Source organism: Chrysemys picta, chromosome 8 (genome assembly GCF_011386835.1).
Source record: "Chrysemys picta bellii isolate R12L10 chromosome 8, ASM1138683v2, whole genome shotgun sequence".
NCBI lineage: Eukaryota > Metazoa > Chordata > Testudines > Emydidae > Chrysemys > Chrysemys picta.
The window spans coordinates 12578232-12603262 of record NC_088798.1 but is presented as its reverse complement, the minus strand read 5'-3'; the positions used below and the strand labels follow the sequence as shown (position 1 = coordinate 12603262).

At 43.2% G+C, this 25031-nt stretch overlaps 1 protein-coding gene across 6 annotated transcripts in view; it reads left to right on the top strand.

The window, feature by feature from the left end:
- The window catches only part of SSBP3 (single stranded DNA binding protein 3), a 137511-nt gene that overhangs the window by 94061 nt on the left and 18419 nt on the right, over nt 1–25031 (top strand). For 4 of the 6 annotated variants that reach the window (XM_005284860.5, XM_005284859.5, XM_065553854.1 and 1 more), the window contains 3 exons: nt 3259–3348; nt 21104–21184; nt 21933–21992. In XM_005284860.5, the coding sequence (XP_005284917.1) occupies nt 3259–3348; nt 21104–21184; nt 21933–21992 (231 nt within the window). The remainder of the gene's footprint in view (nt 1–3258; nt 3349–21103; nt 21185–21932; nt 21993–25031) is intronic. The other 2 variants (XM_005284863.5, XM_005284861.5) reach the window with 1 other exon arrangement.

The following is a 25031-nucleotide window of genomic DNA, read 5'->3' as shown; positions in this document are numbered from 1 at the left end:
AAAATTTGGCAACAAACATGGACTGCTTAAAATTATTGTATTTAGTTTAAATGACTTTAATAGATTATAAGAAGTTTTTAGGACCTTAGGTCAATTTGAAATTTAATTGTAAGTAGGCTTGTTTGTTTTTTAATTGTTTAAAAAAATCACTTTTTTTTTTTTACATTTGATTTTTAATCCATCCTGTAAATTGCCTTTGGTCCAAATCAGGTTTGCAAGGGTGAAAGCAGTGGCTTATGATGATTGCTGTGGATGGCTTTGTAGGGAGAGGTTGTTGCCATGTTCTGGCTAAAAGACTTTTTAGAAGCAGCCCGTCTATTTGAGATCTTTATTATTTGTAATGTTTAATAAAAATGTTTTATACTGATTTGGCTATAAAATGTAATGCAGGTACGGGTGAACTACAAACCCGTACAATCTAAAGCAGCACTTGTCCCCTGCGTCCCCCCTGACTAGCCAGTGCCCAGAACCATTCTGGAGCAAGTAATAGCTGTGACTTTACAGCTCACTGCATGCGACTGGTGGAGCAGACGCTGGCTGCCTGCAAAGACAGAGAAACCTAAAACAAAAGTCAGCAGCGCAAAAGTTCCTTCTGAACTAATTTGTGCAGAAACCGTCCTGTGCCCTCGCTAAAAGGGGCATTCCCCACAACCAGACCATTATTCCTTCCTTCAAAAAACACTTGCAGAATAATGATCCCATGCGTATGAGGGGCTTTATTTATGCTCAATAGGTTATTTTTCAGTCTTGCTGCTCAGTATTACTGTGTTGGGTTTTGTACTTTGCATTGGTAACACAGCCTTTTCTCAGCAAGGTGGAAATAGCTTGGCAGTTTCAAATTACACTGAACTGAAACCCAGGCATACAGGTTGTTAGCCTCGAGGCAAATTTTCTACCAAAAACTGAAACTGGCTTAATAATTTAAAAGCTCTATTAAGCTGGCTTCCCTCCCCTCCCTGTTTAAATACATACATCCAATGATGCTTGGAGTGAAGGATAGAAGAGAGAAGAGGCTATGGAGGAGAGGTGAATTCAGTTGGTTGATGTGCTAACTATCATATGGGGCCTTCTGAACCCAAACTCACTATCTGGACTCTGAATCTGAGGGTTTTTGTTGGCTGAAATTGGATGAAATATTGTGGTGTTTTTCAGCCAGTTCCTGACTTGTCATAAGGCTTACCTTGCCCATTTGAATGCTTTCAGAGTTTTTTGTTTTGTTGAAATTGCCATCACATAAATTACGATAAACACTTGACAAGATGCCTTTTACCTTTTTAAAATGGACTCTCCAGTGTTGCTCTCTCTAGAGAAGTTTTGGTGGGAAGGGGAGATTTGTAGGTGTGGGGCTTAAACCAAGAGGAAAGAGGATCTTGCTGTGTGTTGCTGTCTTGTGGGTTTTCCTTTGTGAATGCAATTTTTAAACGACTGGAGGAAGAGAGCAATAGTTCTGTTATGTAACATCAAGTACACAAATTCATCATAAACATTCAAAGGAAAGTAATCACTGATTGCATTAAACTCGATCACATTGGTTTTCAAATTACTATGATCTTTAAAACGGCACTGGAAGTATTGGCTCTCTTGTCTACAGATAAATGATCAACAGCAAAATGGTTATCCCTGTCCTAGAAGGGACATTTCTGTCAGCTGTGGTGTTGAGGGAAGAAATCTTTCTTTTCCTTTTGAGTAGCAGCAGTCTTACATAATACTGCTCCTTTTCAGAGCAGAAACTGCCACTTACATTAAGTAGCAGGCTAGTTCCGTGTGCACAGCTATTCTTTTAACACAAGCAGAATCTGCCAAATTTAAACTAAGATCCTTCAGTTTGTATCCATAGGTGAAAGGCCAAAGTGGAGTGATTGGTTCATAAACTGAAAGTGAATACTCAGGAGTTTAGTCTTGCAGCTGTTTATCTTTACCTACTGTCCTTATAAAAATGGCCCGTTCACCCAGCAAAACCCAGAAGGTATTCTGTTTCACAGCCCACTGTGGGGCTGGTCTGCATGCCAGAGAATTCCCCTTTGCCCCACAAGGTATATCATCTAGAGGGAGTAAGTATTAATATGGTTGCTAAATAGGAACAAGCGTTATCCAAGTAACCTGCAGTCTCTGCTGTACACAAGGGTGAACAAAACCAAATCATTTGTCTACCAAAACAAAGGCTTTCAGCAGAGCCACTTGCAGTTTAGGAATACCATCCAAGCAAGTAAAATATAAGGAAATGCACAGGCTTTGTGAGGGGCCTGGAGAGAAGGGGCTGTATGTAGAGCTGAAACATTGGCAGTTACTACAAGACACTTACTTGAAAACAAATAATAAAATGGCACACTTGCAAGGTGGGGGATGCATCTTCTTGGAGGACAGAGCAAAACAGTGCGGCAAATCTGGAAAAACAAAGCAGACTTGTTACGTTTATTTTTTAAATAGTTCCAAATTTGACACATTAGAATCCAAAATCAGATTCTCCAGTGGATTAACGATACTAAATATCGTGGTTGTTTTTTTAAGAAGCCCCAGTTTTTGCAGGGCCATGAACAGGGTGCAACATGAGCTCTTCCTCTTGGTTGTTAATGGATAATGTGAACTCCATTCCCAGAAGCATGCTGACCTCCGAGAGAGAGAGAGAGAGAGAGAGAGAGAGAGAGAACACACACTGGTGCAGGAACAAGGAAGTAAATAAATGGTGGGTGGGGGGAGAGAAAGAAGAGAGTGTTAGGTCAATTGGAAACCCTGAACAGTGGGTTCAGAGTCCTCACTGGTGATCCGTGAAGGGAAAATCAGTAGGGAAAGAGACATAGCTGCTTTTGTTCCAAAAAATCTTGGAGTTAAACAAACAAACAAAAAATCTAAGCTGATGATGATGCGTCACCTGAGAGCATCTTTGCTGATTTCCTTTGCTATGAATGACGCTGTTGGATTTCTAAAATACGTACTTACCATAATTAAATGGCTGTTGTGGAAAAGTTGTTTAAAAAGTCACTTTAGGGTCAATCCCTGCCCTCAGTTGCACCCAGGCATAGAGGTGACCTGAGCAATATTTGGTCCCAAGATATTCAAGACCATCATCGGCTTCCATTTTGGTTGAGTGCTTAAGCACAGTGTTCTGTAAATGGGCATAGAGGGTGCGGGTTGATTTCATACCCCTTTGATGCTATCAGTGATTAGTCGTGGGTTAATTGGTGTAGTGAGGTATGGCAGGAGAGGTTGCCTTTTAAATCTGACATGAAATCAATTTGTCCATCTTTCTGTTTCCTGCAGAGCGCAGCTGCAGCCCCAAGTCCAGTACTAGGAAACATTCCTCCTAATGATGGAATGCCAGGCGGTCCCATCCCTCCAGGTTTCTTTCAGGTAGGTTTTGAACTTCCTGATTCTTTTTGGTGGTGTTGCATGTGTCTCCTTGGCTTCTTAATGTCAGCATTGCAGTTTCCAAGAGGATCCCAGAAAATAGTCTGATGCTTTATCTCTTGATTAATTTTTTTTAATGAAAAAAGCCAGAAGTAGCCAATCAATTGTAACATTCTGCTGCTATTCCACATTGCTTTTTGTAAGCACAGCAAAGTACTCACTGATTCTTTTTTTACAATTTGATATTTTTCCAAAATTGCTTTTTTTGGGGAGGAAAGGGGGTAGAGATTTTATTTTATTCTTCGGTCATAACGGGCTTGTGCATAATTCAAAACATGCTGGATTTTGGTTCTTGGAACCTTTTTCCTCTGGTTAACCACTTGATTTTTTCCAACTGCAATCACTGAACGCATTTAACAAACACTAGCTTAAATTGTAGCCACAGGCAGAAGCAGATTCAATATGGGTCAAAAATCATTGCGTGTCAAGGAGACACCTTGTAAGAATTTGTCTGTCAGAGTTCTTTAAGTGTCCCCTCCATTTCCATGGTTCATTTTACTTATGCCCTGATTCAAGACTTGGCAATATAATCTATGCGTGATCCTAATGGGAAGGACTTTAAAGAGCATTTGGAATGGAAGCTTTAAGATTTATTACTTGTAAGATGTTTTTAATTTCTCTGAAACCTCTTTGTATGCCATGTATATGTACTGGTTTCTTCAATGTGAAATCTTGGTGCGTTATGATCTTATTTCTTAAGGAATAAGTGCTTGTTCATGTAATAAATGAGCTGGCTGTCGGTGGGCAATATTTGTTCTGACCAGTTGCTGCTGTTATCTGGGTTCATGATATGTATACAGGAGAAGTTCTTGGGCAATAGACAGCTTTACTTGATAAACTGATCATGATTTGTTGTGGCAGTATTGCAGTTGATGTGCATGCGTGGAGAGATGGGATCTTTTTTTAAACAATTCCCCATTTCCTGAACACGCTTATGTCAAAATAAGAACATTTGAATATTGATTGGCCTGTTTCAGGGTTACGAAGCCTCTCTGATATTGGAGGAGACAAAGAGAAAAGAGATGATGCCTCACAGATTATAGCTGCTGCCAGCAACTTGAGTTCTGTTCCCTGTACATAACAAATGTGTTTCCAAGGTTTTAATTTTCATTCTGCTGAGTGAGGAATTGGTCCTTACCTGAACCGCCCCAGCCTGCAACCTCACACCTCTGGGGGTTTCCAAATTTCAAAAAAGTTGGAGCAGATCGAGAAGTAACACATTTTATTTAATCCGAGTGGATGTGGGGTAGGAGTGAAAGAGGAATTTAAGCAATTCTTCCTTCCTCTGGTTTATAATGGCCCACAGCTCTAGTAGCCTTGGTGTCCATTGGTGGGCAACAGGGCTCCCTCCACGTGATTCACTTGTCACAAGCAGCGCGTCCCTAAAACCTGCCCTCCCACTCCAAATTCTACCACCCCTAACTGCCGTCTCCTTCACCCCTGGAAAGGATGCCATGTTTTAGCGGTGTCTGAACTTGGTACCAAAACCACCTTAATATATATGTTTTTAGATGTTCGGATCGTTTCCACTTTTGGATATGCTGGAGACTTAAAGTTCTGCCTGCTCCGGCAGTCTTGCTGCGGGGTTTCTGTGTTGAGCTGTTAGCAACTTTTCAGTTAATTTCTTATCTTTGTAGCAGAACAGAACACTGAGTTGGAGAGGGCAATGTCTGAAGGGACACAGGAAATGCAAAGGATTGAAGTAGTTAGGATTTGCCTCCCTGACCCATGTGTCAGCCTGGGCAATAGACTGACTAGTCCACTAGCAGATGGAGGCAAAGAATGGAACCAGAATTTAGTAAAGGCGTAATGTGGAATCCGATCACTGAAGACCATTGACTTGGTGTAATATAAGGGGTGCTCTAACTATGCCCTAATTGTTTTCCAGACTTAACCTGCTACCTTGGATTTTGTCTATTAGTGGTTAGTATGGATTCCAGTAACCTCAAAATAAAAATTCTGTTACAGAATAGCATTAATCTGCACAGCACCTCAAATCCTAGATCTGGCCCCTTCCCACAGTGAGCTTCACACCAGATACAGGATATTCAGGAAAGGAAAGTCTGGGGATTACTGAGGATCCCGAAGGAGGAGGGATTGCCTTTCAAAGCTAGCTTTTAGCAGGGTTAGAGGAGGAAGAGGCCTGGCATGTGAAGCCAGAGAACTAGTTCGAGGCATCAAGGGAAGCGTGGTAGGAGGCACAAGGCCAAGAATGGGAAAAAGGAGAACAAAGAGCGAAGGGTCATGGGGAACAATGAGATCAGCCTTGCCCGTCTCAAAGACCTGTAGAGTTGTCAATGAAGATTACAGGGGGAAATAAGGAGGTCAGTTTGGGGGGTGATTAGTTTAGAGATGACAGTGGACATCTCCTCCTTCAGGCTTTTGGCTTTGTAGGAGAGATTGGAGATAAGGGGGCAGGTTTTGGGTGTATTGGAATAGCAGTGGTGGTTGAAGCCATAGGGTCACTGGGAGGGAGTAGATCTTAATATAGCGCGCACAGCTATGAGCCCAACAACCTCGTACCCAGTATTACAATGTAAGAGCCTATCTAGGGCTGATGAGTTTTGTAAAAACTCTCATCGTGAAGCCATTTTCACTGTAGCCTGTGGGCCAAATGCGTGACCGGCAGAGTTCTGAAATCTAGTTGTATCCAAGATGATGGTGGCCCTGGGAGACTATTGGTCCCAGCATGTAATGCCCCAGCTGCAGGCCACAACTTTGTGTTGGAGTTTGTGGTGAAGAATGCCTACAGTCTATTCCATTTTATAAAAATTAGCTGCAACCTTTCATCTTGTGGCAAATGGTAAATGCAGCCTTCAGTTGTGCAAAGCTTGGACACACTTGATGGTAAAGCATTGTCATTAGATCCCTGTTGCTGCCAGGCATCTTGCCAAAAATGAAACACTTTAACAAGTGCCGTGTACACATATATGGGTTCAGAATGTTAATGAACTAGTGGCAGGAAACTCTCAGGTTTATCATGTGACTGTACTATGGTCACATGGATGGTTACCTGCTAAAATTCCTTTCCCTTCCTAATAGTGACCTATCGTACAAAAACGTTTTTTCCCTTCACTCATCTTCAAAAAGGTCAGGGAAGTTCTTCCCATCCTAGTTAGAAAGCTAAATTTGTCTAATGTCAACAGCAATAGACTAGATCTCTCCTGTTCCTAACAATGGACAAAAGGGTTACTGCTCAAGAACTACAAACAAAAGTTTAAGGCCTTATTAATAATGCCATGTAAGTGTGCATGTGTGTGTACATGTATATGTACACACATATGCATATATAATGAGACGCACTCTGGTTATATATTTTCTCCAAAGTTTGAACTCTGTATGTCGCTCTGTAACACACTCTGATGAAATGGAAAGTTGAACATAAATCAATGTCTGCTGCTGTTAGCTATGCATCAGCAGTTAGTGTGAGAGATGCACCATAACAAAGCACTAGCTAGTCAGTGTTCCTATACTGCCCCCTAATGCTTAGAGATCTTGGGACCTGTGAAAGATGGTGGGATTTCTAAGTTGGTTTTTCCTTCGCCTCCTTAGCGTTCATTACCCAGAATAAATGCATTTGTTTACTAGCTTGTAATCCTGTTGGTAAAACAGAAATGAGACTAATGGAGGAGAAACTGAGGTACTGTATGTAACTCATGATTCCCCCTCGGTGAAGCTTTCAGGCTACTGTGCTTTTTTGGTATCACATCAGATGTCTCTCATTAATATTTCTAAAGCCTTGATTATTGCACTTCCAAGTAGCTCTTATTTAATTGTGAGAGTGCTTCTATATTACTTATTTCTCTGGTGCTGGAAAAACTGGAGATCCTTGTCATTTCGTTTATTTTCTTCTTGGGTTTCAGGCATAAACACATCACTCCTGATTGTGTAATAAAGCTCAGCATATGCCTTAGCCTGCTAATAAACCAGTGGCAGTCTGTTTTCTCTCTTAAAAATATGAGGTGGGAACTGATTGGTTTAAAAAAAACAACAACTCCAAGTAGTGTAGACACCAGACTGCTGCTTAACCAGTTAATAGGAATAGACCAAAAGAGAGTGTAGCTGGACTCTGCATTCTAGGCTCCCCAGATCAGAATAGTTGGGCTGCTGCTGCACCACCAATGTGTGTCGCAGGCTACATGAAGAGTCTTGGTCTGGAGCTTGAGGGCCAGAATGTTGCATCTCTCTTGCCACAGTTACAACATTCCTTCCCCAGGTAGCCTCGTGCCTTGGGGAAAGGACCGCTGTAGCCCAGAGCAGACCTGTTTGTACTTAAGTACATGTGTAGCCAGCCAACCCTGGTTCTTCCATGGAGCCAGAGAATGAAGCCACCATCAGCCCACCCTAGTGGGGTTAGTGCACCACTCTTACAACCCTGTCACTGCTGGTTTCGTAGGAGTGGGAGCCTCAGGCCATCAGGAGAGGATGGCTTTAAGGAACAGACGTTGCTGGCGGGGCCGTTCACATATAATATGAAGTTAAGGGGAAACAGAAGGAATTTTCCTTACTCTGCTACCATGTCAGGAACCAACATTTTTCACAAGTTAGCCTTGTTACATGGGCTTTTCTACTTGAATGTGAGCAATTTCAGACACCGATTTCTTACCCTCACTACTCTGTGGACCCCTCAGAAGAGCAAAGTGCTGGCAGCAGCCACAGAACTTTGCTCTCTTTCACCCACCACCTCGATGGATCAGTCTCTGCTAGACAGCATGAGAAGGGCAAAACACCCTGTCTCCTGCTCCCAGGTGAATGTGAAGGTGAATGTCATGAGACTCCTAGGAAGCAGCAAGAAAATACAGGGGTGAGGGCTTATCCTATTTGTTCTGCCTGTGGAAAATATTCTCCAATAGGCTTCTCCTTCCCAGCCCCCGGGAGGGCCCCCACAGATCAAATCTCTCATGGTTCCCCATGGGGATATCTCGATTCAAAATTCTATTAAGTGGTACATTTTGATACTGTCTAGCCAGGGTTCAACATGCTTCCTGGGCATTGCTCTCCATAGTGGATTTGCATTTTCCACCAGCAGCTTCGACATCTTCCCTCCCAACTGAGGATGACATCTTTCCAAGAGCGCATGGGACTAAAGATCAGTGGTATTAGCCTTCCAGCTGTTCACAGCGGAGGCTGGCTTTGTCTGGCTGACCATTACATCTGGGAATGATGTTCAGCATAGCTAGCGGAACAGGGTGTTCAGTCATACAAGAAACCTGCAATTTAGAGTTTGCAACAAATGCTGCCTGCCCCCTTTCCTGTGAGACAAGGGCTGATCCTTAGTGCTCTTCGTTTTCTGTTTATACATCGTCCCAATTTCAAGCCTCCATTCCAGGCTTCTCCTTCTTTTCCTAAAACAAAGAGCTATCTTCCTAGAAACTCAGGGCACTTGAATCACTTTACCTTCAGCATTCCTCTTTGCTTTTCTAGGGAATAGAAAGCTGTAGCGTTACGCATAGAGCTCAATTATGGGATCCCGCATGGCTTCTTGTGACAACCAAAGCCCATTTTTGCCAAGCACATCCAGTGCCTCAGACAGTTTGTGAGAGATGGCCAAAAGCGTACCACGTAAATGTATTCGCAACAGGAATGGTCTAGAGAGCTCCAAGACTATCTTCTGCCACAGTAGGTTGTCATGGCAAACTCAGCCCCACAATACAGGTGCCAACAGACAAACCCAGGGGAAGCAGGGTCCAGTTGTTGTGGAGAGAGATGAGTTGCTTTCTACCAAACGGGGCAGGAAATCAGTACCTCACGGTCGGCACAAGAAATCTCGCAGGAGATTATTTGAGCAGGCAGAAAGTTTTTCCCAGGGAGTGGTGCATGCGGAAGCATTCACAGTGGGTGTATCAACATTGCCCTAGTATTTGGATTGGTGAGAACTTGCCAGATCTGTTCCACAAGGGACTCATTCCCATACTTGGAACTAGTTACTATGTTTTCCTGTGCCTTCCCCTGAATATGATGGGATTTCCAATAGATTCTCTCCTTGCAGATGAAGTGGGCTTTGTTGGCCTCCTCTGGCATTTCAGTTAGTTTCCAGGAGGATTCACATGTTGGTTGGCTTTCAGATACCCCTTAAAATGAAAGCTCTTGACCTCGCGAAGCCATCAGATGGGGAAAAATCTCCTCTTCTGGCAGAATCTCTCCTCCTGATGGTGGTATTAATTTGGACCAGCGTAAAGAATTATTGTCCTGTTTTGTCCTTTGTTTCTTCACACTGCAACTTCATTGTCCTTTAAGCACCTTCTGCCATCTGTCTTTCTAAACAGTGTTGTCTGCCTTTGCATGCCCAGGCTGCCAGTCTGGGAACTCTCCAGAGGGCTGTATTTGGGTTCTTACAGGAAAACAGTGGGCTTTCCTTCCATTATTTATGACAAAGGGTCACTTTCGTTTGAATTGGGATGCAAGACTTCTCCCTCAAATTGTTGTCCTAACCTAATCACACTTGTACTGTAGGGGGTGGGGGGTGCTGGATATTCTAAAAGAGCGCTAAAAAGTTCTCATGAGGACAAGAGAGGGGAATCTTTTGATAAGCTTGGTTGTTGTGGGAGGGAATGTAAGCCTCTGAAATTCAAACTCCTTAGCTAAGGACCAGGAAGTGTATAGGAGAAGACGGTTCTAGAAAGAATTCCCTGCACCCAGAAGAGTAGGGCTCATGAGACATGAATTGTAGCCTGAGCCTTGGCAAAGGAGGTTTGCAGAGTGGTCTCTTCTGGCATTCACAAAGGGTTGCAGGTTTAGACTCTTCTCCCCTAGGTGCAACAGTAAGTTGTAGAGCTCTTCAGACAGTAAGTACCTGTTTCTTACTGTCACTAAATCCTTGTGTAGTTGGGTATATTTTTTAAGAGCATTGTTGTAAAGACAATCTCAGACAATGAGGATTCTTACCTGTCAGTAAACTTAGTTTCTGCTTTGCTTTGCCAGTTCTGAGGGGCCCCTCCAAGTCGCTTCATAGCTGGGTGACTATTTCGGGGAGTGACGATATGGAGAGGGAGATGAGTTATTGAAAGTTTTTCTTTGATAACTCTCCTCCCCCCCCCCCCCCCCCCCCCCCCCCCCCCCCCAGAAAAAAAAAGCTTATGTGGTCTGTAACTTATAGCTGCTGGAGTTTGATTTGGGGGAACAGAACAATTGGTTAAAAGAAAATAAGTATTGTTGAGTTACAGAGATGCTTGAAGCCGTTGATGCCAGGAAGGAGTCTATTTAAGGTTTATACTGGGAGTGGTAGGATGAAATGTAGAGAGAAACTTAAACTGGCTTTCAGGATAAACTTTCAGAAGTACCATAGTGGTTTAGGAACCAAAAGTGACTTAGCAGTAGGTGAGAGAAAGTTGAAGTCATCAGGCCTAGCTTGCTATCCAGAGAATTAATGCTCTACTCACTGTCACACTCAAACCATACACACATAATAGTCAGGAATACAGCCACATAGCTGTAGAGCCTTAAAGTAGGGGAGACATTGTATCTACCTCTAGCACCATCTTAAATAATTCCTCTCCTCGTAACATCTGAACTCAAATCTATCTACCCAGTCAATCTACACATTTTCAGAAGTGACTTAGGAGCCTTTGTCCCGTTGAAAGTCAGGCACTTAAGGACTATTAATATTATTATTAAAATATTTTTCCAGAACAGCATTATAAAAGTGACACCCCAGCCAAACGAGCAGCAAAACTACAGCAGTTTAAACATTTCTGAGCGTGGTCAGTTTTACAGTTGGGAAGGCAGCCTCTAGTCCTGTGGCCTAGTCTCCCAAGGACAGTGAGGGAAGCTCTCATTCTTTGAAACGTTTAAAATCCCTGCACAAAGCCCACGTAAGGGGCTATAGAGGGTAATCGTGTCAGGACGACGGACTCGGTGACCTATAGTTGGGCTCTTCCTTCTCGTAACTTATGATTCTGGAACATCACAGCTATGGGGGAGGATGGGTGTTCGACAGTGTTCCAAAGCAGGACTGGTCCTGCTTAACTGCCACTTACCCTGAGCAGGGAGAGTAACCAAGCTATTCAGCAATGTATTGGATACTAAATCCAAACTTGTAGGCAAGAGTCGTCATTTCAGATGCTCATAGGTCAGCCATTTGAGTCTCCTAGTAATTGAGGTATGGCTTGCTAAACACCCTGAATCCTGCCAGAGCCCTGTATCCTGAACCTGAGTACGTGCTGCTGCAGGACAGGGTTTTTTTGTTTGTTTCCTGTCGTTCGGACTGTAAAATGCGGTTGCATTCCTGACTATTGCCTATATGGCTTGAGTTAAAGTCGAGCATTAATCCTTTGGCTAGCAAGGCAGGCCTGATGCCTTTAATATGCATCTCACCTACTGCTAATGTTGCCGTGATTTAACTGTGGAGTTCTAAAATAGGGGGAAATGATGGGATCTGCTGTTATGGAAAATGCCTCTTTAATCTCTGCAGTGTTTTCTGATCGAATGATTGAAGGTTCTTTGATGCATTCCTGCACTTATTTTGAAGGATTCCAGAGTTTCTCTAATAAAGAATTTATTAGTGATTTAATTTTCCCAGTTGGCATCTTAAAATTTGGTCTTTTAAAAAGGGGGCTAGGTTCTATTTTCTACCCAATCAAATATACAATTTCAGACATCTCTCTAATGATGGTAAACTACATTTTGGGTGCCCTCTTTTATGTTGGAATGTGTACCTAGAGAAATATCATTTAGAACATGGGATACATTCCTTTAGCGAAGTATAAATTGTAGATAACTTGTGGTGTTGATACTTTACCTTGTTATACCATCCTTCATTATTCTCCCCACCCCCAGAGGTACTTGAAAATGTTAAAAAAAAAAAAAAAAAAAAAAAAGATCTGAAAGTATGCAGCTCATAAAACATGATCCATTTGTGCTAAATTATTCCTGAAAAACAAAAACACACACACACACACCCTACCTGTGATCGCTTGTGCAATTTTACAAGAAGGTTGAGAAGTTGAGCTCATGAAAGACAGAGTGGATATAAGCTCATCAGCAACAACAAAACACTTCTATTCTCTATTGGTATAGATTTGTTGCTAAAAGACACATTTCTCATAGCCTATCTAGTTAAGGCCATTGTAATGAGCTGTGCTGACAGAAATGGACCAGAACACCTACAGGTACCTGTAATTGTCTTCCCAGACCACTGTGATAAGTCTTTCAGAAGTACCTGAGAGAAGATAAAGCAACTTTTATCAAGCAATGAGTTAAACCGTTGTTTCCCAAAGTGTGAGCACAGACTGGGACAGGTTGTTTCCTGAAGTCTCATCTTTCATTTAAAAAAAAAAAAAGTTTCTAGCTGTTATGGCTCTGAAGAAAACTTTCAAAATGTGAATTGAGCATAAGTGATGTAGACTCAAGCAGATCTCAACAGAGAACTTGAAATGATGTCTGAGTTGCAAACTGCCCCATTCGTTTCATTGGGTGCTAAGTCAGATGCTGATGTGTCAAATGTCAACATACTTTGATGAGCAGTGAATAGTTAATTATGTAGAAAGAATAGGAATTATGTTCAGAATATCTACCCCAGCCCATCTCAGTGGGGATGACCCAAAGAACTAGCCAGAGTAGGGCTGCTGGGAGAAAAAATGGGTTTAATTTTTCTGAAAAGGGGCTCAGCTTTCACCAGTTTGGGAAATACTGGGCTAAACCATCTAAAAGAGATATTGAACTAATCACAAAGATCAGCGCTCACTTGCTCAGAAGCACTTGTTTTTTCCTCTTAATACGGAATGAAATCCCTGATAATTAGTCTTGTACCTGAACAAGCATTTAAAAAAAAAGCTTTTTTGGTGAGCGAATGGCCCCGTCCTATTAGACAAGTTAGGTAATGTATGTTGAACATCCTAATAGAAGCGTTGACGATGGGAGATAGACGATGAATTGGCTCCATAAAGCATTCTATATTTCTGAACCATTTTGATCAGTTAGATGAGTTCACTCATAGATTTATAACCAAAAGAACAATTGTCTTGGTTTGGTTTTTTGTTTGTTTGTTTTAAAGAGGAAAATAAAGATCCAACAGGCACTCTTGGTTGAAATGCAATTCTCCTCAGTTGTAGAACATCTGCAAATATTTAGAGATAACAACATCCAGAGGTTCTGCTTTTTTTCTTTTCTTTTTTGAATAAGAGGTATGAAATGAATCTTAAGCGGTGCTGTAAAAGCTGGAAGGGTTTGGGATGTGGGAGAGCAGAAGAAAATAGAATGGAAGGCTGCAGTTTAATTTGAGCACAATGGATTTAGTGGCCTCAGGGTAGCAGACAGGAAGTAGCTAACATTTTCAGATGCTTGTTGTTGTTGCCGTTTGAAAACATCCAGCTCCTCCCAGGCTGCATAACAAGTTGAAAGAGCATGCAGCGTAAGTTGAAAGAGCATGCAGCGTTTGCTGAGATGTTTGCCTAAACTGTACATCTGCAGTTATATTATCCAGAAGTAGCTGTCATGAGCATTGCTATTGAAGAATAATGCGGCCAGGAGGATTTGATTTACTGCCCTGTGCTGCTCGCCAACAAAATGTTTCACAAAGTCTTGAATTTCCTGGGCGTACGTTACAATTTCTCGCGTGCTTGCAGCTTGCACAGGGCCATTACTGTCTGTCTGTCTATTGTGGAGCGGAGGCGGGGGGAAGGTTTGGAGTTTCTTGGAAAGGACTCAATTAACCGCTGCTGCTCTTTACGTTGAGCTGTATTTTGGCAAACTGAACTTTCTGGAGATTAAGCAAGTTGTACCAGAAAAAAGGACTGTCTGTTTGGAAGTGTGCAGACAGATCCCATTCCAAGACCAGTTTTTCTTTGGAGGAATTCAGAGGAGATGTGCTGTTGTGAATTGCAATGATCTACTTGCTGATCAGTCTTACTTAAGAGCAGAGATTGATCTCTCCCCTTTTAATTAACACCGGCAGTTAGGGCAGAATCACTCTAATGCTTTTTCTGTGTAATGTGGGCAGGGGGTGCATGGGGAAGGGTGAGACGCTGTAAGCGTGCTTGCCTCATGCATGCAAGTGTCGCTTTTAACCTCTGCTGCTTTGTCCCAGATTATTGTTTTCATGTAACACTTCACCAGGGAAGAAGCCAGTGCTAGTGGAGTGTGAGCTGAATATACCTTCACGCATCTGTTCCATTAGAGGGTCAAAAGATGAAAGTCCCAAGCAATGGCCAATTCCAGATCGAGACATAGATGTTTTCAAATATCTGAGAGTCTCACTCCTTTTCTAAGTGGGGTTTAAATGGTACCTGAAACTTCTCAAACACAACTGTAAGCTGTTTGTGCCCTCCTCTAACTCCTTCTAAACCATATGGTAACTAAGCTTGTTAGAAGAAGGTAGGCAGCATCTTAAGGGAAAAAGCAAGCACCCAGTCCACGTTTGATGCATTTCAGTGGCAAAACCCCAAGACACACTTCTAATTTGAAGGCTGGATGGGGCATTCATTCGCTGTCAAATTGCTGATGTTTTACTCTGAATCACTTATTCTGTGAAATAGATTTCCTGGTCTTAAAGCTTTAATCATAGCTCCAACATTTCAATCTGCTTTACAACAATGCCCTAAATGTATCTTAACCACACCTATCTGCAGGCTGGTATATGGAAAACGGTTCTTCGGCAGAAGCGGATTCATGGCTGTATTGTGGGTGCTTAACTCTGCTGTGATGAAAGTGAAGCTTTATTTATCAGGGCAATTTAATGACAGGTGTGTTTGAAACTCTTGCTGTGCATTACTGTTATCTGCAGAGCTCCAGAAGTGCTGTCCTCCTATGCCACTTCTAGTCCTTCTCCACACAGTCAATCGAACCAATGTTGAAATATTCTTGCCTGTAACCGCTTCAACCACAGACAAGGTGTCACTGATTCTATCGAAATCAGTGTTCAGGCAGGACATTGACTAGTCCCCATTCTTTTCCGAGATCTTTCCCTTTTTGGAGGGATGCAACTGACTATTTGGGCATGTGTGTTAACAGGCTAGAAGTTTCTTGAAAGTTGTTAATTAAAAATCGCTAGCTACCTTGATTTTTTTTGTACAAAAGGAGCTACTCACATTTTGGGGAAGCCACTGGATTTCCTGCCGCAGTTCGCTAATGATGCTTTTAGGAATGATAATGATCTTTACTTTTTTTTATCCCTCTGATGCCTTGTACGATTAACGGTAGACCGGGGTAGGCAACCTATGGCACGAGTGCCGAAGGCAGCATGCAAGCTGATTTTCTGTGGCGCTCACACTGCCCAGGTCCTGGCCACCGGTCCGGCGGGCTCTGCATTTAATTTTAAATGAAGCTTCTTAAACATTTTAAAAACCTTATTTACTTTACATACAATAGTTTAGTTATATATTATAGACTTGTAAAAAGAGACCTTCTAAAAACATTAAAATGTATGACTGGCACGCGAAACCTTAAATTAGACTGAATAAACGAAGACTCAGCACAGCACTTCTGAAAGGTTGCCGACCCCTGCAGTAGACCATTCTGCTCTGAAACTGAAGTCCATTTAAGATAAAGGCAGAAGGTGTTACTGAGATGCATGGCAAAATGAGAAATCCATCTTTTAGCCTTATTTTAAAAGCAGCTTAAATGTAAACATTAATGACTTTCATCGGTCTCTCCCCGAACATAGACAGAAGAAGCAGTACATCCTAGTGGCAGGGAAAGCTGTCATATGTTGTCATACTCTCCTTACTCTGTTCCCGTCAGAGCAGCAGAATACCTGATGTCAGTGATATTACTACTAAGGTTCCCCTGCAGGTAGTGCCAGGTTTATATCCCCTTTTCCTTATGTGACAACCTGCCATACCCCAGAGTCAGTGAAAATCTTGAAAGCCCCTAGATATGCAACCAACCCAAGTAACTCATGAATCATAGAATATCAGGGTTGGGAGGAACCTCAGGAGGTCATCTAGTCCAACCTCCTGCTCAAAGCAGGACCAATCCCCAGACAGATTTTTGCCCCAGATCCCTAAATGGTCCCCTTAAGGATTGAACTCTCAACCCTGGGTTTAGCAGGCCAATGCTCAAATCACTGAGCTATCCCTCCCCACAATGTGTGAGACCATTAGGTTTACATAGACACTTGCCATTGCCAGGTTAAGCACCAATACACAGAGCCGGCTCCAGGCACCAGCCCAGCAAGCAGGTGCTTGGGGTGGCCATGGGGAAGGGGCGGCACGTCGGGCTCTTTGGGGGCGGGTCCCTCTCGGAGGGAAGGACCTGCTGCTGAATTGCGGGCGAAGAAGAAAGTGGCAAGTGGCGCGGTGGAGCTGCAGCTGATCGTGGCTTCCCCCCCCCCCCCTTTTTTTTTTTTTGCCACCACTTGGGGCAGCAAAAACCCTGGAGCCAGCCCTGCCAATACACAGGGATGCTCAGTCTGGTAATTCTCCAGGGTGTATCAGCTGGTGGGAGAGGGTGGTTTAGCAATACTGTTGCTGAAGCTATGGCCTTGGCTACACTGGCAATTCACAGCGCTGCACTTGCTGCGCTCAAGGGTGTGAAAAAACACACACACACCCCGAGCGCAGCGAGTGCAGCGCTGTAAAGCGCCAGTGTAATCAGTACCTGCTATTCCCCTCGGAGAGGTGGAGTACTTGCAGCGCTGCAAGAGAGCTCTCGCAGCACTAGCGGCGCAACTACACTCGCGCTTCACAGCGCTGCCGCGGCAGCACTGTGAATCCGCGAGTGTAGCCAAGGCCTAAACTGCTCTTGGGATAAGCCCTCTGCTCTGCATGGGAGCCCAAAATTCTTGGGTATTCTGGCCAATCCAGCGGAGTGGTGACAGTGCTGCTCTCACTGAACTGGATAGCTCCCCCTGCTGGCGTGTTTCTGGGCTGACTGCAGCCTTCCCAGTTGCTCTGCCCGGAATGGAGCAGACCTTTCCCCTTCTGTCTGTGACAGAGCCTTTCTCAAGTAATTTTTCCCCCCCCCCCCCCCTTTCCGGGAAACAAGGTTCCTGTTCTGTTTTTTGTGTTTTGTTTGTTCCCCCCCTGGCAATTCCCTCACCCCAGCTTGGCTTCTTGGAATGGAGAACACCTTCATGAGTAGTCCCGCCCCCCGCCCTTCCTGGCATGTTCAGCGCAGGGTTCTTAATGTGCAGTGCAGGTGCTTCTGAGCTCCGAAGGATTCCCCAAGCACTTACCGCCCCATTGGCACACCACCAGGTCTGCACTGCCTCCTGCTGTGCTGTATGCTTGGGGCGGGGGGGGGGGGGGGGGGAGGGGAGGTTTCAGCAAGGCAGTCTTCACACTGGGCGCTGGCCTGTATCCCCTTTCCTGCAAGCCAGCCTGCCCTCCCCACCCCCCCGCGCTTCGCTGGCAGATGGGTTGGAACTCCCTTGGGGACAGCAGCAGAACACCGCCTGTCTGCTCCCCCTGCAGAGCCTGAATCCAGCCGCAGAGCCTGCAGCCATGTTCCAGTAAGGGCCAGAGACTCCCTCCCAGGGAGTCCAGCATCAAACTGTGTGTTCTTCCGGATAGAGCAAGCCCTGGTGTATCGTGGTTCCTTGATGCTTCCTGATCTCAGCTCCTGCTGCTTTCTTGGCCTTACTGAGTCACATACAGATTCTGGCATCGGCGAGGCCCCAACACACAATGCCTCTCCTTTCCCCAGGGAGTTACCTTAGGGTCCCCTAAGAAGGCTTTTTGCACAAGGGTCTGAGAAGGTGCTCATTGAGGTTAGTCTCATCACTGTGCCACGCTCCCTCCCCTGCTGAAGTCATTGGTTGCATCCTGATATTTGTCGCTATGTGTAGCTGTAGCTACCAGTTGCCTCCTGATTAGGTCACCCGGGGAACCAGAATCTTTTTAAGTGGTGCAACTGGCCCTTACTAATGCTCCTTTCAAACAGCCATCCTTGGTGTCTGTTTCCTGACTCTTCAGATCGCCTTTCTCCTGCCTTTCAATTTGGTCGGAGGGTTAAGCGAGCAGGGTTCCTTTATTGCATTTTTGTAGACCTGTAGTTACAACTCTCTGGCCGGGTGGGTTTGCATGACAGCCCTAGACTGTGCCTGGCTTAGAACACTGAGCTCCTCCTAAAGCAGGCAACGGGAAAAGGAACCATCAGTCATGAGCCTTTATGCCACTTACAAATGCACTTTCATTCTCAGGAAGCGGTCTGGGCAATAATTTCTGTCTGAACCATTCTCCTCTGCGGAGGAAGGGGTAATGCCTTGCTTGTGGTGTTGGGCAGTCTCATGAAAGCGGCTACATTCTCTGCTTTGCCGCAGCGATCAAACCATCCCATTCCCCAGGTAGATAAATCAGCACTCCAGGAAATGCTATAGAGATTGGGGTTCATTCTGCCAAAGATGCAAGGTATTGGATGGAGAAACATCAGCCCTCTTGGCAGTCTTGTAGGTTTCTTCCCAACTTGTGGTCAATTCCTTCTTTCCCAGTACATTACAAAATTGAGTTGGTCTTTCCTCTTTGGATACAGTATTTGGGCAACAGGCCTGTCTCTCTGCTCTGTGTATGTTTCAGGATGAAGAGGGAGTGGTGTCTAATCTATAAATAGAGAGAGAAAATACTTCTTGTGGGAAATGGCCATTTTTGAGCTCCGAGCTACCTGAATGTACATCATAAAGGATCTCTTTAATCTTGAGGCAGTTTTAACTAGCAAGGGTTTCTCTGTAGTGTCTTTCATTTGACCCACAATCACCCTTTTCTTTTATTGGTAGTGACTGTTGTTTTTGTACTTACTCACTAAGCTACAATTCGCAGCATGTGGGTGGACTTCATAGACTTCAGTGGAGTTCTTCACAGGCTCAGCAGTCCACCTGCATGTTGTCAATTGTAGGATCCAGGGCCAAATTTACTTTCCCCATGTGGTTGGTGGGTGGTGATCACACTGGCAGCTTCCCTTAAGGTCTGACTTCTGTCTAGCATAGTGGATCTATCACAGAAGAAAGGCAAAATTAGATTTATTTTTATTTATTTTTTTTGCATGTGACTGATTTCTCCTAGTGACTCTGGACAGACCCCATTCCCTGTGCTTATCTAGTTGGTATTCAGTAGATATTTGGTTTATTATGGGATTTTCTCCTCTTTCAGTTCAGGGAGGGAATGTTAAAAAGGCCTGAAATGTCCCAGTGAAATAAACAAAATGATTGGTGTTCAAATTGCAATGATTCTAGCTTTGTCCTCTCTGCTTTGGAAGGATTTCTCTTGGGGAGGATGTCAGTTCTGCAAACATGTCAGCAGGGGGAAACATTCGGAGGGTTTTTTTAAAGTGGTGGTAGGACATAGTGGGGCGTTGCAACTCTGAGTTATGACTTCTGCCCAGAATAATGAATCTAGGAGAGGCAAGAGAGAACTATTCTTGCCTTACTGTACTAGTTATAAATTACAAGGTAGGACTAGTTATGTATATCCTGTTAATGCAAGAGAGTTTCATATATATGAGCATATAAACTAAACATGGAAGATTGACAGAGGGCTGTTTCTGTTTTAATCTTTGTGGCTGTGTCTTTCTGTGTAACACTTAAAAAATTCCTCTTTATTTACGGTGCACTCAAGTTTCTGTAGTACAAAAGATTTGCAGGTGCAAATGTCCTGCCTTCATTAACTTCCCCTCCCTTTTTAATTTATGTGATTTCAATTTTCCTTCCCTGTACTGTTAATTAGGGGACCCCTCTAATCAGTACCATTATCACAGTGGTATTCATGTTTAGGAAAGCTGCTAAACAAATGCTTGCAAAATTGCTAAATGGCTAATTAATGTCTGTTAATTAAGAAAATTGCTCATGGTAACAAACCATGCCATTGCTGGCAGCAGCTAGAAGGCGAACACTTGTTGAAATTAGTAACGTGGCAGGTATAGAACATCTGCTGCTGTGCTTTTACTGAAGTGTGTGGCTGCTTCACATAACATACTTACAAGGCTTATTTGCTTTCTATACCAATTACAAGTTCTTGGACTTGAATTTTTATTATTTTTTTTTACATTAACATGCATCAGTGTATTCTTGCTCAGAGCTCACATTTTCCAAACAAACTTTCTCTTTTCATGCTTTAAAGGGGGAAAAAATTGGTGTTCAACCCAAAAATGTCAGAAACTGCTGTCTTGTGGTGTTAAAAGCTACATGCACTAATCTTTCTTTTTTCCCCCAGACATGTTTTAGTATCGCTTTACTCAAAAGAAACTTTACTTGCATCATTAGGTCATTCGTCTTGGGGAAGGATATTGGATCTTTAAGGGTAACAACACAGCCCTGCATGTAGAAATGGATTGGAGTTGTGCCATCCATTTATTGGAGCTAAACCTAGGCTTCAGCTTCAGAAATATCTGGCACAAACATGGGATGTGCTTCTAAGCAAGATCTTTGCCTCTACATTATTTTTAATCCCTTGTATTAACCATTGACCCACAAATCAAAAGGAAGCCCTTTAAGGTGTTTCCTACCTTCAGGAAAGTGTGGGAGGGTTGTGGAGAAGACTTTTTTTTTTTCTCTCCATACGCACACTTTCAAAGCGTATCCAAATGTATTTGTCATTGCAGACTGGTTGAATTCTGAACCATTTACTGTAATGTTGCTGGTGTGCTTTGACAGATGTCCTATTTTTTTTTTTTTTGCAAATATCATTATTCGTTGTTCAGTTACAAATGAATAGAAACTCATCTAAAACGAGACTGGCTTCCCTACAAACAGATCCACCAATAAATCCTTTTTAGCTCTTTCTGCGCTTTCATGTGCTAATCTATAACCTCCTTCTACTGTCTGACCTCACAGGGACCACCTGGTTCTCAGCCCTCGCCACACGCACAGCCTCCACCTCACAATCCTAACAGCATGATGGGACCCCACAGTCAGGTAAAGACACTAGAAATATGTAGGGCACTGATAACGGGGCTTGCGTTCTATTTTGCTCTTTAAGCTTGTTGGGTCTGATTGTCAGCTGATGTGAATCAGCAGAGCTCCTTTGATCCTCATGGAGCTTCGCTGATTTACGCCAGCTGGGGATCTGATCCTCAAATTTATTCTTCCAGCATCATGCCAGCGCCAATATGAAATGTTTGTTTCCTTTTGATTTTGTATGTTCAGTTGACAATGGATTAGAAAGTCCATTCGTAAGTTTCAAATATACATAGCTATGATAGTGTGAGAACTTTGTTAATTTGTGTGGTTTTTTTAAAAATTGCATTCATAGCACTGATATGTGTATATATGGTTTAAGTGCTTGGCTTTTGGTTCTTGGCATTGGGTTTTTTTGTGTTTTTGTTTTTGTTTTTGCTTTTGTTTTTTTTTTTTTTTTGCTTCATTTACCAATTTTCTTTTTCACTTGGAAAGTGTCTAATGGTCAGGGTCTCCCATGCACTAATTTTAGCAGCCTTATCTAGTACTCTCCAAGTACGTTAAACAATCTCGCCAACAAAAATAAATCTGTGAAAAATACAAAAATGGAGTGTGAAGATCTGTTTTTATCAACTTATTTTTAAAAAAGAGATTTCTCCAGAAAATTGTGTAGATTGTAACCAGAGTCTGTCTGGAATGTAGTAATTCTCTTTATCTGCATGCTGTGAGTGCATCCTGTCATTGAACTAATTTCATGTAATTGCAGCCTTTTATGTCACCGCGATATGCAGGAGGTCCCCGGCCCCCCATCAGAATGGGAAACCAGGTATTGTATTTCCTTCATCTGTTACCTGAGTTAAGTTGGGGATTTTAAACTGAATTTTTTTTTGGCAGTGGGGGAAAACTAGACTTCCACAGAGCTGAAGGTTTCTTATATTCTTAGACGACTTTGTGGTATCTGTCATTCAAATAACATTAACTCACTGATTAACAAATTCCATCAAAACGTTTTCTCCTCTTTCCATGAGGGGTTTGTAATGCATTGAATCTCAAGAAACCATTTGCTGGTAGAAACTCAATCACATAAATGTAGTAAATATCAGGACCTGGCATAGAACGTGTGTTCCCTCCACTGCCAACAGCTTCTTCGCTATCAAGAGAGCTTCCATGTAGTACGCAGTTCTGAGTTCTCCTTTATAATCACACAAACTTCTTGGTTTTCCCTGACTGTCTCCCATGATTTCAGCTGATATAAACAAAGTTTTGATGTGCGACTGATGATGGTTTACAACAAAGCTAGCGTAAAATGTAAATTTTCCCTGGAATCTTTAAAAACCAAGGTGATGCATATAATCCTGCTGTTAGAGAACTGGTCCACCAGAACACTTAGAAAGAACAGGAGTACTTGTGGCACCAGAACACTTAGATCAGCTGCAGGGTTAAATTTTAGTTGTGTTTATCCTCTGCCTTATGGCAGCTTAAAAGAAAATGGGGGTTTGTTCATATAGTTACACCAGGGAGGGAGAGGAATTAATTATTTAAGCTCAGTACCAATGTGGACACAAGAACAAATGGATATAAACTGGCCATCAGGAAGTTTAGACTTGAAATTAGATGAAGGTTTCTAACCATCAGAGGAGTAAAGTTCTGGAATAGCCTTCCAAGGGGAGCAGTGGGTTCAAAAGACCTATCTGGCTTCAAGACTGTGGCCTTGGCTACACGCGGGGATTAACAGGGCTGCCGCAGCAGCACTGTGAAGCACGAGTGTAGTCGCGCCGCCAGCGCTGCGAGAGCTCTCTCGCAGCACTGCAAGTACTCCGCCTCGCTGAGGGGAATAGCTTGCAGTGCTGCGAGCGAGCGTGCAGCGCTGATTACACTGGCGCTTTACAGCGCTGCACTCGCTGCACGTGGGGTGTGTGTGTGCGTTTTCACACCCCTGAGCACAGCAAGTTGCAGCGCTGTACAGCACCAGTGTAGCCAAGGCCTGAGCTTGATAAGTTTATGGAGGGGATGGTATGATGGGATAGCCTAATTTTGGCAATTAATTGATCTTTGACTATTAGCGGTAAATATGCTCAATGGCCTGTGATGGAATGGTAGATGGGGTGGGATCTGAGTTACTATAGATTTGTTCCTGGGTGGCTGGCTGGTGAGTCTTGCCCACATGCTCAGGGTTTAGCTGATTGCCATATTTGGGGTCGGGAAGGAATTTTCCTCCAGGGCAGATTGGCAGAGGCCTTGGGAGTTGTTTCACCTTCCTCTGCAGCGTGGGGCATGGGTCACTTGTGCAGAGAATCCTCCAGCCTTGAAGTCTTTAAACCACGATTTGAGGACTTCAGTAGCTCAGATGTAGGTTTGGGGTTTGATACAGGAGTGGGTGGGTGAGATTCTGTGGCCTGCGTTGTACAGGAGGTCAGACTAGACTATCATAATGGTCCCTTCTGACCTTAAAGTCTGATTCTATGTGCAGAAGTTTTAAGATTGTGGCATTTAGTTGTAATTTATCCTGTTGAAGCATATTCTAAGAATTTCACCAATTACTTTCCTTCAGTTTCTTTTTAGCAGAAGGTGTAGCACAAAGTACTTCAGAAAGTTACATGCTTAGTTTCTATTCCAATAACATGTTGCTTTACTGTTAACAAAGGCAGACATTTTAAAATAAGCCTTGTAACTCTTGTTAGCGCATTACGCTGTCTGTTAAACAAGACACTGTTTTATGAATATGATTTAGAAGACTCCATTTAATTTTTAATACTTTTCTATGACTTTTCCCCCTGCCAGTAGTAAGTGGCTCTTGTCACTTTCGGTCACCAGAACTCACTCACAAATAGTGCATACGCATTCTTTCTGTTAGACAAATTTAGGCATCCATTTTTCCCCTGTATCTCTGTTTAGCTGTCTGATTGTAAGAAAAACTTGCAAAAGAGAAATCTGTCTTACAGCCAACAAGCTTATCAGTTTGAGTCAGTTACAAGAGACAGATTTGCTACCCAAAGTGTTGGATTGGTAGAGATAAACAGACTATCTTACCAAGTACTAAATAAGATGCAACTTCTTATAATGCATTGAAACCAGTATAAACTCTTAACTCCAGCCTTTCCCTGTGCTGTGGGGAATTGTTAAGAATAAAAATAAGCCTGTCCTGTTATCTCCTTAAAAAAAAGATTGAGAGTGGATAGTGTTTCTGCAGGGGTTTTAGGGAGCGAATGGGGAGGATTTGAGGAAGGTATGTCCAACCGGCTTTATGCAACTCCTCCACCTTCTCTGAATTCCCTTCCTCATTGGTGCTGGTGAAATCTCACAGCCTTGTAATGAGAAACCTGCACATGGAAAATGACACTAATTAGGCAGTTCTGTGTAACTTGTTTTGGAGTGCTTTACAATGGAGGACCTCAGCCTGGTTAGGACCATAATCACATACTCTCTGGTGCCTAGCACAGTAGGTTCAGGGAAGAGGAGTGGAGTCAAGTGGCTAGGCAGATCCGTTTCACCTAAAGATGGAAGACCTGAGGATGAGATCAGCTGCTTGACACCCTGTTTAGACTATTGGTGATGTCCCACCAGTTGAGAATGACTACGCTACAATTGTCTCTCAGGCTCATACATAAGAGTGCACAGGCGTGTTCTCATTTTCCTTGGCTAGAGGTTCTAGCTTCCGGCAAGTGCCGGAGAACAGGAAAGTGAAACTGATTAGGAGCAGAAGTTAAAACAGACAAGTCAATCTGTGCTGTCCAGGCCTGGTGAAATACAGAAAGTCACTTTTTTTTTTTTTTGTCAAGTGCAGTTTTACAATGTCCCTTTAAATCAGGCTTGCAAGAAGTCCAAGCTCTTGCTGCTGAAATATGGACAGCACAAGGATGTGCTA